The sequence below is a fragment of the Salvia hispanica genome, chromosome 5 (genome assembly GCF_029641045.1).
Source record: "Salvia hispanica isolate PSC_SH4W2 chromosome 5, Shi_PSC_v1, whole genome shotgun sequence".
NCBI classification, from domain to species: Eukaryota; Viridiplantae; Streptophyta; class Magnoliopsida; order Lamiales; family Lamiaceae; genus Salvia; species Salvia hispanica.
The window spans coordinates 11,279,372-11,295,456 of NC_142696.1; the positions used below are offsets into that span (position 1 = coordinate 11,279,372).

At 36.9% G+C, this 16,085-nt stretch overlaps 1 protein-coding gene across 4 annotated transcripts; it reads right to left on the reverse strand.

Moving 5' to 3' along the window:
- Nucleotides 1–3,153: 3,153 nt before the first annotated feature.
- On the reverse strand, nt 3,154–9,793 carry LOC125188657 (uncharacterized). 4 transcript variants are annotated; one of them, XM_048085640.2, is made up of 10 exons: nt 9,516–9,793; nt 8,500–8,590; nt 8,180–8,406; nt 7,752–7,869; nt 5,166–5,234; nt 4,964–5,087; nt 4,358–4,860; nt 4,137–4,273; nt 3,948–4,034; nt 3,154–3,461 (listed from the first exon to the last, which is right to left on the reverse strand). In XM_048085640.2, exons 2-10 carry the CDS (start codon nt 8,518–8,520, stop codon nt 3,356–3,358), a joined length of 1,392 nt encoding a protein of 463 aa, XP_047941597.2. In that variant the 5' UTR covers nt 8,521–8,590; nt 9,516–9,793; the 3' UTR covers nt 3,154–3,355. The 4 variants fall into 4 exon arrangements, with proteins under 4 accessions (XP_047941597.2, XP_047941598.2, XP_088915138.1 ...); XM_048085641.2 differs by having other exon boundaries at nt 8,180–8,403; nt 9,516–9,792; XM_089059012.1 differs by lacking the exon at nt 8,500–8,590 and having other exon boundaries at nt 8,180–8,403; nt 9,516–9,792.
- Nucleotides 9,794–16,085: the final 6,292 nt, after the last annotated feature.

The following is a 16,085-nucleotide window of genomic DNA, read 5'->3' on the forward strand; positions in this document are numbered from 1 at the left end:
TAAATTCAACAATTTCCTGGGTCTAACACAGCTTTTAAGCCAGGTGTGTAGAAGAAATCTCCAAATCCAGGAAGGAAGGAAGAAAATTACCTGGTAAAGGAATCTGGCGGAAAAGTGAGCAGAAAAAGGAAAAAAAAATACCAGACGGGGGAGATTTCTAGATGGAGGGCAAAAAGGAAAATTCAAGAGAAGATTCTAGAAGAACAACTCCACGCCTATAAGTAAAGAGCACGCAACACACCTGATAGCATCATCTCTCACATTTTTGCTCTTAGCTCGCTTTTCACACACTTCTACACACACACTTGGGGGTTATTGGAATTCATGGGGTTGGGGTTCGTGTTTTGAGTTGCTATTGTGTACCACCGTCTCCACGTGAGGCGAAGAAATAATTTACCGCTTTCATTTTTATTTCCGTTCTGAATTTCACCGAGTTTTGTTGTTCGAGATCGGCATTTGTTTTGTTGAATCCTTGTTGAATTCTTAATCGTTTAGCTCTGGAACTTTATGTTATGTTTTCGTTTTATATTTACGTTGATTGTTGCTTTACCTTGGATGCTTTTCGCACTTGATTGGTTTAGTTGAAGTTGAATTGTGTTGGAATTGCAGTTGATCGGTTGAATGTGGTTAGATCGAAGTGATCGGAGAAGGAATTTGCTGTGGTTTGTTGTGGATGGCTTGGATCCGGAGCAGATGAAGCGTCCGATGTTTAGATCTGTTAAATTCTGCATGGGTTTTGAAGTTTAGTTCCTGTTTCTCATTTACCTCGTCTAGTGGTAGTAGATATGTTCTGTTTTCTTAGTTAATCGTAATCTGATCCTTCAATTCGACATGCTATGTTCCGATTTGATGTTTTACTCTATTTTTTCTGCATTTGTGATCACGAATCGTTGGTGAAGATGAAGTTGGTTGTTATTTAAATTCATAGTTAGTTATTTGCAGCTTTTCATTTGTACCTTTGCCGTTTTTGGAAATGGTCCCCACAGTCTGTTGTTAGTCGGTCTAGTCATTTTAAGAAAGTTGTTCACTAGGTCTGGTAAATTTCATTGTTGAAGTGTTACTCTGTTTAGATCTCTGTTTTCATCATGCATGTTTTTATCATGTTTTCCTTTTCCTAGGTCTAGCTGTTAGAATAGATAATTTGCATTTCCCGAGTCTATTAGTTAATGTTCTCAACCCAAGTTTGCGTGGCAGCAGCCAAGCCAGTCCAAAGTCCTCTTATCTCTCACTCGCGTCCTATCTATCTCTGTGGGTTCGACCCTTACTTCTCTATGCTAGTTACAGTGTAGTGGGTTGAGGTATTATTTTCTTAACAGCAGGCTGAAGGTGAGTCCGACGACCATAATCTTCCTTGTTATCGAATTCCCAGACCTTGTAGTCTAGTGGATTTCTTTGACCTGCAGATTATGAATTAATTGATATATCAGCCAGACCTCTCAAAAAGCATGCTTCCAAGATGCTTTTATGCTATTATCTAGGTGCAAGTTCCAATGTTGCTTGTCTAATAACCCTCCAAAATGATGGATTAATTTTCAAAGGTGAAACATAGGCTTCAACGCCATATAAGTAATCCAAGTCATGTATATATCAAACATACAGTTAAACCCATATATGAGCTCTTAAAGGTACCGGTTGTCACTTACGAAATAACCAAAGATAAAAGTTGATAAATGCTAGTTGTTACTCCTTCCGTCCCGCCCTAAGTTAGATGTTTCTATTTAAGCATAAAATTTTTGGATAGTGGTCAACGGTTGACACCGTGTTGACATTGTGTAGACATTGTGTAGACATTGTGTTAATGTCAAAATCTAGAAATTTTACATTATATTGACATTGTGTTGAAGTTGTGTAGACACTATATTGAAAAGTTTGGAGTTTGTACAATATATAAGTTTGTATTTTATCACTACCCAGTGGCCTATTCATGAATTTTGATATGGGGTGAAAAAATAGTTATGACTATTTAAAGTTTCAAATTTTAGCTAATCCTTTTAGTTCTATTTGTTTTGTTTTCACAATTTTTCTATTTTTTTAAATATTATCTTTATTTTTTTCATAGAAAAAAAATCTTTTTAAAAAATTTGAATCATGCACAGAAATACTTGGTTAGTTAAAACTATATTATATAAAAGTTAATTGTATAAATTATTAAGAACAAAGTAAATATCAAATATTAAATATAAATAAATAAAATAAAATTTGACAAGAGTATATCAAAGTTTATTGAATTAATACAAAATTTTAGGAGAAGTTGTTAGCAATGAATGGAGAGAATCTCTATCAAAAATGAAATATTAAACAAAATCTAAATAGGAATTAAACAAATTGAGTTGAAAAATATTGCTTTGAATACATACAAAGTCAACTAAAAATGAAATATTAAACAAAAACTAAATAGGAATTAAACAATTTTAGTTACAAAATATTGATTTGAATACATACAAAGTCTTGGAAGAAATTAAAGGAAAAGAAATGGTGGAGAGAGTTCAGACCTGGTCCTCTAGGTAGAAATACTGGGTTTATGATAGGCTATAACTGAATTTTGGTTGTATCTCCAAGTACAATAGTATTAACAACAAGTTTTGGGGGTTCAACTGTAGCCCCTTGTTCCTACGTAGATATGCCAGTGTCACTATCCATATTTCTTAAGCCTAAATTTGATAATTATTCTTATCTTTTCAATATTAAAAAATAAAAAATAAAATTACATATGACAATTTATAAACCATTAGAAACTTCTATAGTTTATATTAGTTGTTCAATAGTTTATATTAGTTGTAATTAGCATTCAATCACATAGCAGGTTGTGTATTGTGTTATAAGTTAAATGAATAAATAATAAAATAATAATAAAATAAAGCATGAAGTGATATTTCTCTTTTATGACAATTTATAAACCATTAGAAACTTCTATAGTTTATATTAGTTGTTCAATAGTTTATATTAGTTGTAATTAGCATTCAATCACATAGCAGGTTGTGTATTGTGTTATAAGTTAAATGAATAAATAATAAAATAAAGTATGAAGTGATATTTCTCTTTTAAAAAGTACCGTCATTCAAAGTGTAACATTTCGAAAGGAAAATGTGTCACTAAGATACAATTTTCCAAAAGCTTGATACAAATAAACATTAGTCCCACTAACCATCGGCGTAACAGAAACAATCATATAGATAAAACTGTAGATTTGGGCCTTCAACAAAAAGAAAATAATGAATCCAAAATAGAAAATGATTACAATTGTTATAGCAAGTTCCCAGAGTTTGATCGATTCATGTAGATACAAAGCAACAGCAAATCAACCATAACAAACTCCTCTCCATTTCCCTTGTCATCTATCTATTTACGGCTCCTTTTAACGGCTCATCTTGCGCTTCTTCGCCTGCCTCATCCTTTCCCTTCTTTCTTCCTCTTCAATTAGGATGCGTTGTTCCTCATCTTCTTGTTTGGCAATTCTTGAACTACACAGCAAACATATTTGATATTCAAAGCAGCGAAAAGCTCGATGTTAAGATCACATATCAGAGTGCACCCCACTATTTTCACCAACCCATACACATTTCTTTCCAGGATAATACAAGGCACAAACAAAAGGCAAATAATGAGATAGATTGATTGAATTTCCAAAAACTCTTGGTGTTCAAATTCCAGCAGAGGCACGCAGCATATATTAGCATAAATTCCAAATATAAATCCATATGAAAATTGATTTCTGAGCAACTGAATGTAAAACTCTAAGTAGCTAACTAATTACTGACCGCATTAATAAAGAAAGAACAATCATTTAACTTCTTAGATATTGTAAAGATGGGTCCAAAATTCCTGCATGATTCATGATTATATACAATGATAATACTGTGCTGATAATACTATAGCACAAAGTTAAAAAGCCATGTCAATGAACCAGTTTATATTTAATAATTAGATACTCAGTGCATCTCACTGACCTTCGTTTCTCCTCCCTAATGATATCATCAAAATTGGCCTCCATGTCATCAGTGTCATCATCATCTCGAAACCTATTAGGATTATAACTGCCAGACAAATATAGTAGTCTTTAATACTTGAATACTATGGAAAAGTTTCCCTCTGTAAAAGAATAATTCATAAGGTACCAATAAAAAATGTTCAATTACCCAAACATTTGTCTTATTAAATTTATGGCATCCGCACCCTCAGAATCTTCATCATGGAGCTGCCTCTTGGGTTTTGCCTTTGGTCGTTCATCGCGCGAAGGAACGCGTGCCGGGTGTCTTTGAGGCGAAATCTTCGTCTACCAAAACAATAAAATAACCCTTACAAAATTTTAGAACTAATATAAAGCAAAATTAATTTGTACTGATCTAATAGTTCATACCTGAACCTTAGAGGAAGGCAATAACTGCTTACTAACAACCTTAGGCTTGGTAGTCCCATGATAGTCTTTTTGTACAGGTCTTCTCAAAGTTGAAGGCTGACCATGCGATGAAGTAGGTCTGTTATTTCCAGATTTCAAATTTGATGAAATAGGTCTTCGTGCGACGGGTTGGAGAGATGAAGACGTTGGTTTACGTACACCAGAGTTAATATTTTTTGCAACAGGTTGTGCTGACTTCGCTGTAGCAGGTACTGAACTCTTAGAAGGCACAACTTTGTGCCCTAGAGGCCGGCCAGGACCACTTCCACTATTGTTACCAAACTGTTTCCTAGATTCTGCAGATGACTTCTTAGTATGAGTCACATTATCCATCCCAACTTTAGCCTTACTTTGGCTACATGGAAGCATAGGCTTTCTGCCATCACGACCATTGGAAACTTCTCTTACACGACCATTCACCACTAGTCTGCTGCTCCTATGCATGAATTCTGCAGATCGTGCATCTTCAAGTCCATGAAAAAACCTGTATGAGTTCCCTTAAGAAAAATATAATTGCGACAAGATTTGCGTCAACGAACCAGAAAGTACAGAGGAGCAATCTCACACCAGACTTGGGGGCTGACACATTTCTTGGGGATAGACCTTTTGAGGAGGCTGGAACCTCAGCATCATCCAATAACAGAAATGAATAGTCTCTCGTATTTTTCAGTATTTCAACTTTTTTCTTCAACTGCAACAATTTCAGCAATCCAGAATTGAGAAACAAGTACAGCAATCAGTTAAAATAGCATAAATTATAAATTCTTACCCCATTTTTAACATATGGCGGTGCTTGAGACTTCGAACTGACAGGAGCCGAAACATAGGTCTTCTTCTCCTGCAGATAAACACAGGTTACAACCAAAACAGTGACACATGTTATCGATATCTTTGAGAGGCGACTAAAAGATTTTATATAGAGTAAAGGTCAATTTTAGTCCTAAACATATGACCAAAATACGAATTTGGTCCAAAACATTCACTCTTTGAAAACCAGTCCATAAGAAAGGAAATCTTTGTCGGAGTGGTCCTTTTTTGACGGTTCCCGACAAAAAACTAACAATCATGCTACTATGCCATTAGCGTTGACCGTTAGTCCTTCTAAAAAAGGACTAATTCATTGATACTTCCATTTGTTATGGACCTAATTTTCAAAAAGTGAATGTTTTGGACCAAATTCGTATTTGGGTCATATGTTTAGGACCAAAATTGACCTTTACTTTTTTATAAATATATAGGATGCAATGTTATCAATCTCATATGGCGGCTTAGAGCAGTCTACCAACCACCACATGGATATGGCGTATCGGTATGGCGGGATACGGCGGTCAATAATTAAATAAATAAAATAATACTTATATATTATACTTAATCCAAAAAATTAGAAAATAATAAAAATATAGCATCTAAATCTCTTAAAACGATTAATAAAGCATAAGATGATAGTGGAAATATGATTTAATATTTATATTTGAACTTAATTAATTATCTTTTTAGTTTTAAATTGAGCCGGGAATGGGTCAATGGGTCAGTCTATAAGGGTTAATTATAGTCAAAATTGGAGATTAAAAAGTCAAAACAAGAGGTAAATAGTCAAAATCAATGCCATGGCAGGACATGGCGGCGCCATGGCATTTCCATCGCCGAACGCTATGCAATAGTACCATATTCCCACTATATCCGCTATTTGACAACATTGATAGGATGTGATATTTCCATGCATAGGCGTGTCTTCAGTTTTTTCAAACTGCTAGTGCAAGGAAACAGAGTAGACCTATGTCAAAAAGAGATATATAGGGTTCAATCCTGATAGAGGATGTTCTACGATTCAATCCATATATTTTGTAGATATGATGAGCTATACATCTTGATTACTTGGTTTAATTCAGTCAGTAATTCAGCCATAGGGCCTCGCCAAAGGATTATCTTTGCATTTTAGTTTTTTATCATTCAATTACATCAGCATTATTCCGTTTTTAGTCTGTCATTCAATTTTTGTTCTTGCCTCCTCTTGTTTTATGTTCGTTCTCTAGCAACAATCGTCGTATCTCCACCAATTTGGTGCAGCGAACGATGGTTGCGATCCCGAAATTAGGGAAAGCATTTGCGTGGTGCACAAGGATCAATAAGCACGACATAACCTTTAACGTTTGCATCAGAGCCATTCTCCAACAACTCCTGCTACATTTTACCACCACAATCTGCAGGTATTCCCACCAATAATCACAGCGACATCCTCACACTCTCCTAAGACAACGATGTTTACGACACTCCAGCCTATTGCACCCATTAACCCTCTCCATGTATGCAATCAGAGCATAGTCCGAGTGTGACAGCACCGTAAACGAAATGGCCCAATGCGCTTCCATCTAGCCACCTTTCCGTCACCAGCCTGAAAGGATTCTGGGAATTCCCTCCGTCCCCAACAGCATCGATGCAAATCCTTCCACCACTCTACCCTCCAGTTACGGTAGCGATTCAGCTACCTGTTACAGAAACACCCCGGTTCCTGCCACTGCCATCGACATTGTTCCTATTACAGTGCCTCTTCCGACACCAGGCATTGTCCGTGTTCCTTGGGAGTGGAGAAGACAGTTCTAACATCCGCCTTGATGACAAGGCTGTTTTGACATCGGGGCGGATGATATTGGTCAAATTAATGCTCCCATCCTTATATTTAGTACTTCCTCCGTCCGCCATTAGGAGTCCCATTTGAGTTCGGCATGGGTTTTAAGAAATGTAAAGGAAACTAAGTGAGAAAAGATAGTGGAATGTGGGGTCCATTTTTATATATTAGTTTTACAATAGAATGTGAGTAGAATGAGGGGTCTACTTACCATTTATAGTAAAACTGACCGGGACTCCTAATGGCGGACGGATGGAGTAGTTTATTTATTATTGCTTATTGACTTTTTATCTTTTAGAGTTAGAGTCAGTTTAGAGTCTACTTGTATCTTTGGAGTAGTCTTTGTTGAGTAGGAGTCTTCATTAGTAGATTATAAATAGCTCCTTACTGGAAGAGCTAAATGTCTGATCAGTTGTTTATTTAAGAACGGTAGTTTTGGGGTAGGGCCTTGCTCTTCTGTCTGTTCTCTGACAACAACTACCTAATCGCTATCAGGCATCCTAATGCAGTACATTCAACTGACTACAAAACTGTAGTGATGATTCTTGCTGATATCAAAATTCAACTAACCACGCCTCTCTAGGTCATTAGCTTGAAATGTCAGTTATTTAGATTAAAATTTACACATGTAAATCTTTGGCCCATCTAAGGTTCAAGAAGTAAAAAAGGGAAAGCATAACAACATCAAAGCAACAGTACCAACATAAAAAGGACAGAACTGAAGTGTACCTTTTGGCTACTTTTACACATTCTTGCTGCCAGATCTGGATTCTCCAACAAGGACTTGCTTTCTTGGATTACCCTCTGAGCAATAATTGGCTGTGAAGGCCCAAAGAAAGAACCATAGCTGCAAGTATTACAAGTTAACATCAACATTAGTTTGATCTGGGTGCAATACAACTATAATATAAATATGCAATACAGCTATAGCATCCTTGCTGATTAATCAACAAAGCTTGTGTTATATATTTATATTAGTAAAATCTTTAGCACAAAAATCAACCATTCAAAATGCTCAAGCACCCAAAATTGTGCATAAAAATGGTTGAATAAACCCATAGCAAATTAAAGACCTTCATAGGCATGTATACCAATTCATTTCACTCAATACAGTATCCAAAAAACATCAAGATGATCAAATTTTGAGGTAAGCTCACTTGTCTTTACGTGATGCATTCACTTTGTTGCGGGAGGCAGAGTTCGCAGTCCCTGCATCCTTCTTCATCTTCTTTCTGATCGACTCTTTTAACTTTTGCCTGATAGCAAGGTAATCCAACTCTTCCTGGGTGGGCTGATGAACTTCTTCATAATCATCATCACCACCTTCTTCCTCTTCTTGCTCCTCTCCATCTTCCTCATACTCATCCCAATTTTCATACTCCTGCTATTAGAAAAATATATGTTTTTGGAAAATTAAAATCTCAGAAGTATCCCGAAAGACACCTGCCAATACATTTGAAGATGGTGAGTTGCTTACATCTTTTTCATACCCTCGCATTGCTCTAATGAATTGCTAGATACAAACAGAACATATGGATTCTGGTCTCATAAGACTTGAATCCCCAACACTGAAGACAGAAATGTAAACATATTTCAAATATTAATTGAACTCGGATCCGCAAATTGCTGCAATTAATTACCAGATGCCAAATGCCAAACAACTGAATGAATAAATAGTTTGTTTAATGTAGCACAAGGAACATCCAACAGAGAAAACTAGTTGTAATATAGGTATATAAAACAAATTCCTCACATCCAAATGATAATATCAAACCCAAACCACATATTGGTTCATTCTTTATTTGCTTAATGACAGGTTGTGGCATCTTCATTTCAGATTTCTAAGCATCTAACATATCACTTAACTGTATAATATAACAAACACATGTAAATATTTACATACTCATACAACACAAACTCGCCTAAACATATTCAAATCCCTAACCGATTTGCAACATTGAATGAAAAAAAAAGTAGGTATTTCCTAAGACACTTGAAGGAAAGGAGATTCAATCGGACAATATCAGATCATCATCAGATCATCATTTGTATGGTGGGATGCAGATGATATCAAATTCAATCGCGAATACAAAATTGAAAAATAACATTAATCAATCAATTACAGCCAAATTTTTTTCCTGGACTATAACATCAATACAAAAATTAGAATTTTTTTGGATAGCACGAATAAACAGCGCATGAAAAACATCGAGAAAATTCAATCGAAGGAAAGAAAATTGAGATACAACATCATCAACCGATGAAAGGTATTGTTTTTTGCTGATCGAACACATAAACAGAGCATGAAAAACATAAGGATCAATTTAAAAAAAATTAAAAACAATCGCAAATCTCCCGTATGATACTGAAATTTACTCGGACGCTTGCTCTTAAACCAAGAAAATCATACACGGTTAAAATCATATCACGATTTAAAAAAAAAATCAAATAGCGAATGAAATCAACAGATTCGATCAAATTGAATAAAGATACCTCTAAAACGGGTGAAAACGGAATCGACGACGGATAAATCAGAGCTTAAATGTCAATATTTATTGAGCTGCGTTTTCGGAGGTCGTGGTGTTGGAGGCATAGAGATAGGGTTTCGCAATTGAATTGAGGAGAAATTCCTTTGGTGAGGCTGGCGAGATAAAGCGCCGCGGAGAAGGAACGAGAAAAGAGGGGCGCTATGCTATCGTGCGCCTGTAGGGTTGAGGATAACAATGTTGGACCGAACCGGTTTTTGCGCCGCGGAGAAGGAACCAGATTTTTTTGAACCACCGATTCGGCGTAAAATCAGAAGACCATTGACCATTTATCATCGATCACAGCTCTTATTTTTTTCTTTTTCTTTTTCTTTTTATAAATAGCAGGACTAATAACAGATCTTTTATGTAGGGTTGGCAACTGTTGGCATGATACGATAACCCGACACGAATCTGTACGAAATTAATGGGTTTGGATCAAAGCTTATTGGGTTCGAGTCCTTATTAGGTCGACACGTTAAGAACAACGAAAATTCGAGTCGTGTTCGGGTTACCCGTGACTCATGCTAAATTTGCAATCAATATGTCACCCACAAGTGTATGGGTTATGTAGCACGTGGCAAGTTGAAATTATCGATCCTCGAAGACTAAATGACGGCTTGAGTACTATGATGCAACTTTGAACACTATCTAGACTAATAGAAAGGGTTTTTAGTTTTTCTTAACTAAGATAAAAAAACAAGTAAACAAATAAGAGAAAATTAGGAATGTAAAGCAAATAAAAGGTAGTTTTCACACAAATTGGGAAGGTCGGGTTAATTGGTTAGACCCCCTCTCGGGTGCATCTAACGCGTTGATCGGCCTCTAATGTCGGAGTCTCCTCCCTACACTTCAAGACCGACTCCTAAAACCTACGGACCGAAGCCATCTCTCTAGCTATGCATCTCTCGATAACATAAAACGCACGGAGTTGTTGATTATTTAACAATCTAACCAAGCATCTCTCAATGACAATGATTAGAACAAGACATCCAATTGGTAGCTAAGCAATTAGACAATGAAAAAGCCCAATAACCAACAAGACCATCACAAAAGAGATAGATAAGCATAAATAAAGATTTAACCCATGGATTCCATACAAACTTCACCAATATCCCTAATAAAGACTTAGCTACACATAGTGGAAGCTAAAAACAAAAGAAAATACAAGAAGAACAAAGGAAAACATAGTAGAAATAGAAAATAGAACTCCCTAAGGTGGACTTGATGTTGGGGAGAATGTTCTTCTTCAATATCTTGAAGATGGAAGCCTCCTTGCCTTCAATCCTCTTGAATCTCTCGATTTCTCTCTCAATTTTGCAGTGGGGGAAGTTAGGATTCGAAAATGAGTGAGAACCCTTTTATACTCGGAGTGAAAATCAGGATTAAGTGAGCACGTATACAAAACACTCGGTCGGGTGATTTGTAAGTGGTGAAACACCCGACCGGGTTTTCTTCCCGAAGCTCGATTTCTTCAAAACACCCGACCGGGTTTTCCGAGAAATGGGAAACACCCGGTCGGGTTTTCTCTCTGGAAAACTCCTCAAAATTCAGCTTCGGCTCGTTTCAACCTGATTTCATCACAAAACTACGACTAACCCATTAACTCATCTAATTAGTGTATATGTGGTGAAAAACCTATATTAAACATGTTAAATCATCAAAAGCACTCTCTAATCACCCATAAAACAAGCCTAAATATGAGTTGGTCAACTCCCCCAAACTTAAACACTTGTTTGTCCCCAAACAAGAACAAGAAAATAAGAAAACAAACTCATGTAAGGATGCTGGAGTGTCATCATTGCCTCAGTAGAAATAAAGTAATCAACAAGTATCAATGGCCTCGTAGACAAGTACTCCCTCCGTCCGCGAATAGGAGTCCCAGTTGAGTTGGGTGCGGGTTTTAAGAAAAGTTTGAGTGTAATAATTTAAGTGTGTGATAGTGGAATGTGGGACCCATTTATATTATTATTTGCAATCAAAGTGGATTAAAATTAATTGCAGCTTCTAAATTAAGGAAAAAGTGGGGTCATTTTTTATACTCCCAAGATAAAATGTCTAACCGGGACTCCTAATAGCGGACGGATGAAAATGGCCAACCGGGACTCCTATTCGCGGACGGAGGGAGTATAACATTATAAAGTATTGTTTCAAGCTACTATCATGTACTCAACCTTGCCAATTTGCCCTCAAAAGGAGAAAATGCAATGTGCATTTTAGAAATTTCACTCACTCTCAAAGTGTATAGGCTCATGACATAACTCTCAAATCATCAAATCATGCATAGTTTACCATATGCTTGCTCGAAATCTACACTCTCCTCTACTACGGTGTGATTAAAGATCTAAGGTCCGAAAGGTCTTTTCTATAGGTTGTAATGTAGGCTCTTTGGATAGGTGAGGTAATTTTTGGCTAAAGTGACTTTAATCCCCAAGATATGACATATTCAACTTCACCAACTTTCTTCCCCAATCTTAGCTAGTTCTAGGCTTTGCCTAGACTCTTCCCATCTATCCACATTCCCCTTTTGTTCTTCATCTCTTTTTCAACCTTCAAGATACCCTTTTCACCAAATACCAATTATTCACTCTTTGTCACTTTCATTTTTCTTTTCTTTTTTTCCATGCTTTGCATGGTATCATCACTATTTTTTTTTCTTTCTTTCTTTTTCTCTTCTACCTCATCAAACTTGTTTTTTATTTGCCAACACCACTTCCAAATTTTCATTTATCTTTGATTTTTCAAAAGTACCATATAAAAAATTCCAACCCCTCGGTTTGTCAAAGAAAAGGTTTATAAGCTCAAAGTGGGCTAACAAGGATTATTAACATAACGGGTAAAAATAGGATTTGGCTAATAAAAATGGCCTAACATCCTCCCTTATCTCCATAGCCACTATGTAGACTCAAGGAGATCGCGAGCAAGTTCTAGAAACATATGACATGCTTGAGATAAAACACACATTTAGGGATAATATAGGCTTAATTATCACAAGGTCATTTTGGCAAAAGACAAGGCACCATGCGATTCACTTTAGGCAATTAGAAATGAAAATTACACGTTACTTAGCCATATCCACAAGATTTTCGAAAAAAATTTGCACAAAAATCATCATTGGCAACTCCTCCAACAAATCCTCATACTCGTTCAAACATCACTTTCTCTCACCCTACTATCATTCTACCCGAGGGAGATTATTAAACACACTAAGAAAACAAGAAAAACAATCCTAAAAGTAAACATAAACACAAAAACAATTGGAACAAGGAAACAAGGAAACACTCCCCAAAATCCAAAATCGAAGAATAACATGAGTTAAGATTACATGCCCACATATCATCATCAAATAGCATAAAAAAAATAGGGGTACAGGCGGGGTATCATCAAATAGAGAGTATGAGAGAGAAAGAGAGAGATAGAAGAGGGAATTCACTAGACACCCCCCCAAACTTATTCCAAGCAAAGCTAGGATAAGTTTGAAAGTGAGTGGGTCTCCCATGGACCTTCACTGTGGAGGCGGAGGTGGATGCTGCCAGGGGCCGCGAAATTCATCGAACCGGGCATTGAGGTTGGTGAAGGAAATGGCAACGGAAGCGGTGCGACAGGTTAACATAATTTAACAATTATTAATCGCACAAATAAATCACATAATAATCAGATCTATTTAGCAGATTATTTAGACAAAATCTATTCGCGTAATTCTCACATGTATCATGCTCATAACTTGAATTAGTCATGCTTTAATAATATTGAAACCTAAAACATGCTTTTCTACGCAGCAGAAATAATACCTAATTAATTCTCCAAAGAATTGAAGATGGCTAGCAGCTTCTCCACGTAATGCTTTGAATACTAGACCACGGATCTTCTCTCTGGTCCCCGAACTGTACTCCGATATCAGTGTGGGCTGATCTCACCAGAATACTAGGACTTAAATAAAGAAGACAGAAATTCTACTCCTAAGAGGAGAGGAGGAAAATTCGACCAGCTCTATGTGAGGGGGGCGAAGTTTTTGAAAATTTTAAGATAAAATTGTGATGATTCAGTGTCCTTTATTCTCCTATTTATATTAAGTTCCTTTTGGGCCCAGACAGGGATCTATGGAAGGTTTTGGATATGGGCTCATCCAATTTACCTTTTACTAATTAAATTGAACCCACAATTTAATATAAGCTTTAATTGGAATATTAAGAGCAACCACTACAGAAGTAATATTAAACTCTCCCCATCCAAATCCGAAATCATAAGTAATCTGGGTTTCCATTTTTTTTAACTTTCATTTCCCGCGCTTAAGATAAAAATGTCCATTAATTAATTAATGTCTGCTATGGACTTAATTAATTAACTTCTTATTAATTCCAAGAGTGGACTTAGCATGAAACGACTAGCTAGGTTCCGAATAATAAAACCTTGTTTCGCGCTCCTCTTGAGGACATTATCAAACGAGACTCTCCTCGCGCACGATTCAATATAATAGCAATCCTAGCACCGCTGATGACAACCAAGTTCGCACTGATGACAACATCTTTTTATTGTTTCCAATTAGAAGAATGTCATCTACATATAAAACTAAGAACACAACATTTCCCTTTTCAACTTTCTTATACACATAACTTTCATTAGGGCATTTTTCGAATCCAAACTTTTGAACTGTTTGATCGAAACACTGGTTCCATGATCTAGATGCTTGCTTGAGGCCATAAATGGCCTTCTTAAGCTTCCAAACCATGTGTTCCTTGCCCTTTACCACATAGCCTTCGGGTTGTTCCATGTAGATGGTCTCCTCAAGACTGCCGTTTAAAAACGCAGTCTTAACGTCCATCTGCCATACTTCCCAATCCATGTAAGCTGCTATAGACAAAAGTATACGGATCGATTTGAGCATGACCACTGGGGAGAAGGTCTCATTTTAGTTGATGCCTTTCCTTTGGGTATACCCCTTAGCCACTAGTCTTGCCTTAAAGACTTTAACTCGTCCATCGGGTCCACGTTTACGTTTGTATATCCACTTGCTCCCAATGGCATTACAGCCTTCAGGTAGGATAGAAAAATCATAGACGTCTTTGTCTACCATTGATTATAGTTGCGAATCTATTGCTTTCACCCATTCGCAATGATCAACATCTGTCTGCGCCTCTGCAAGATTCCAGGGATCAAGTACATTCTTGTCCGAGGAGTGATCCATACACTGTCTCAAACCAATGTATCTTTCGGGCTCATGAGAGACCCTCCCACTGCGACGCGACACTACAACATCTGGAGTATTAGTTGAAGTTTCTGGGATTGTTGTTACACTAGGTGATTGTTCTTGGTTAATGGATGTTGTGACTGGAGTTAGCTCTTCAAGAGCTATCTCACTGCTGGACTTATGATTCATTACAAAGTCTTCATCTAAGAATGTGGCATGAGTGCTCACAATTACTTTCTGATCTCGGAGACTATAGAATTCATAAGCTTTTGATCCTCTAGGGTAACCTATAAACACACATACCTCCGTCCTAGATTCCAGCTTTGTTGGATCCTTTTCCAATACATGGGCCGGACACCCCCACACTCTGAGATGTTCCAGATTGGGCTTTCGCCCAGTCCACAACTCATATGGGGTAGTAGGAACTGATTTAGAAGGTAAGTTGTCTAAGAGATAGCTTGCTGATAGCAAAGCATGCCCCCAAAACGAAGTAGGTAACCGTGCATAACTCATCATCGAGCGGACCATGTTTAATAAGGTCATGTTCTTTCTTTCAGCTACGCCATTCTGCTGGGGTGTGCCCGCCGCAGTCAGTTGGGATTGAATTCCCGCCACTGATAAGTAGTCCAAAAACTCGGCACGTAGGTACTCGCCTCCGCGATCATATCGCAGGCATTTGATACTCTTACCATGACGCGTCTCTACTTTAGCCTTAAACTCCTTGAACTTGTCAAAAGTTTCAGACTTGTAGCGCATCAAATAGACGTATCCGATTTTCGAGAAGTCATCTATAAAGGTGACGAAATATCGAAAACCGCCCCTTGCCTCGATTGGCATTGGTCCACACACATCAGTATGAATGAGCTCAAGTACTTCCTTGGCCCCATTACCCTTTGACCTAAAAGGTCTCTTGGTCATCTTGCCTTACAAACAGGATTCACACTTCGAAAACGGTTCCTTTTCAAGACCTTTAATAAGATCTTGATCAACCATCGCATGAATCCTTCTTTCGTTCGCATGACCAAGTCTAAGGTGCCATAAGTACGTTTCATTCATTGAAATTGAAGGTTCTTTTCTTTTCTTAGAAATTATTGATGTAGCATTGAGTTCTGATTTACGTTGATTAAACTGTGTAGAAGTGATTGTGTACAGATTGTTTTCCATGATACCACAACTGATATAAGAACCATCTTTCTTAATAACGCAATTGTCATTAAAAGAAATCGAATATCCATCAAAAGACAATTTAGAAACTGAAAATTTCTTCTAAAAGAAGGTATCAATAAAACATTCTTCAAAATAAAAAATCTATCACTAGAAAAACGCAAATAAACGTCTCCCACTGCAACG

Bases quoted from the DNA above. Each gene is read 5' to 3' on its own strand.
- LOC125188657 (XM_048085640.2), bottom strand. From the start codon at position 8,520: ATGCGAGGGTATGAAAAAGAT. The intron at 8,407-8,499 runs GTAAGCAACTCA...TTTTTCTAATAG, and splicing joins TGCGAGGGTATGAAAAAGAT to CAGGAGTATGAAAATTGGGA. The intron at 4,035-4,136 runs GTAATTGAACAT...TTTGTCTGGCAG, and splicing joins TTAATAAGACAAATGTTTGG to TTATAATCCTAATAGGTTTC.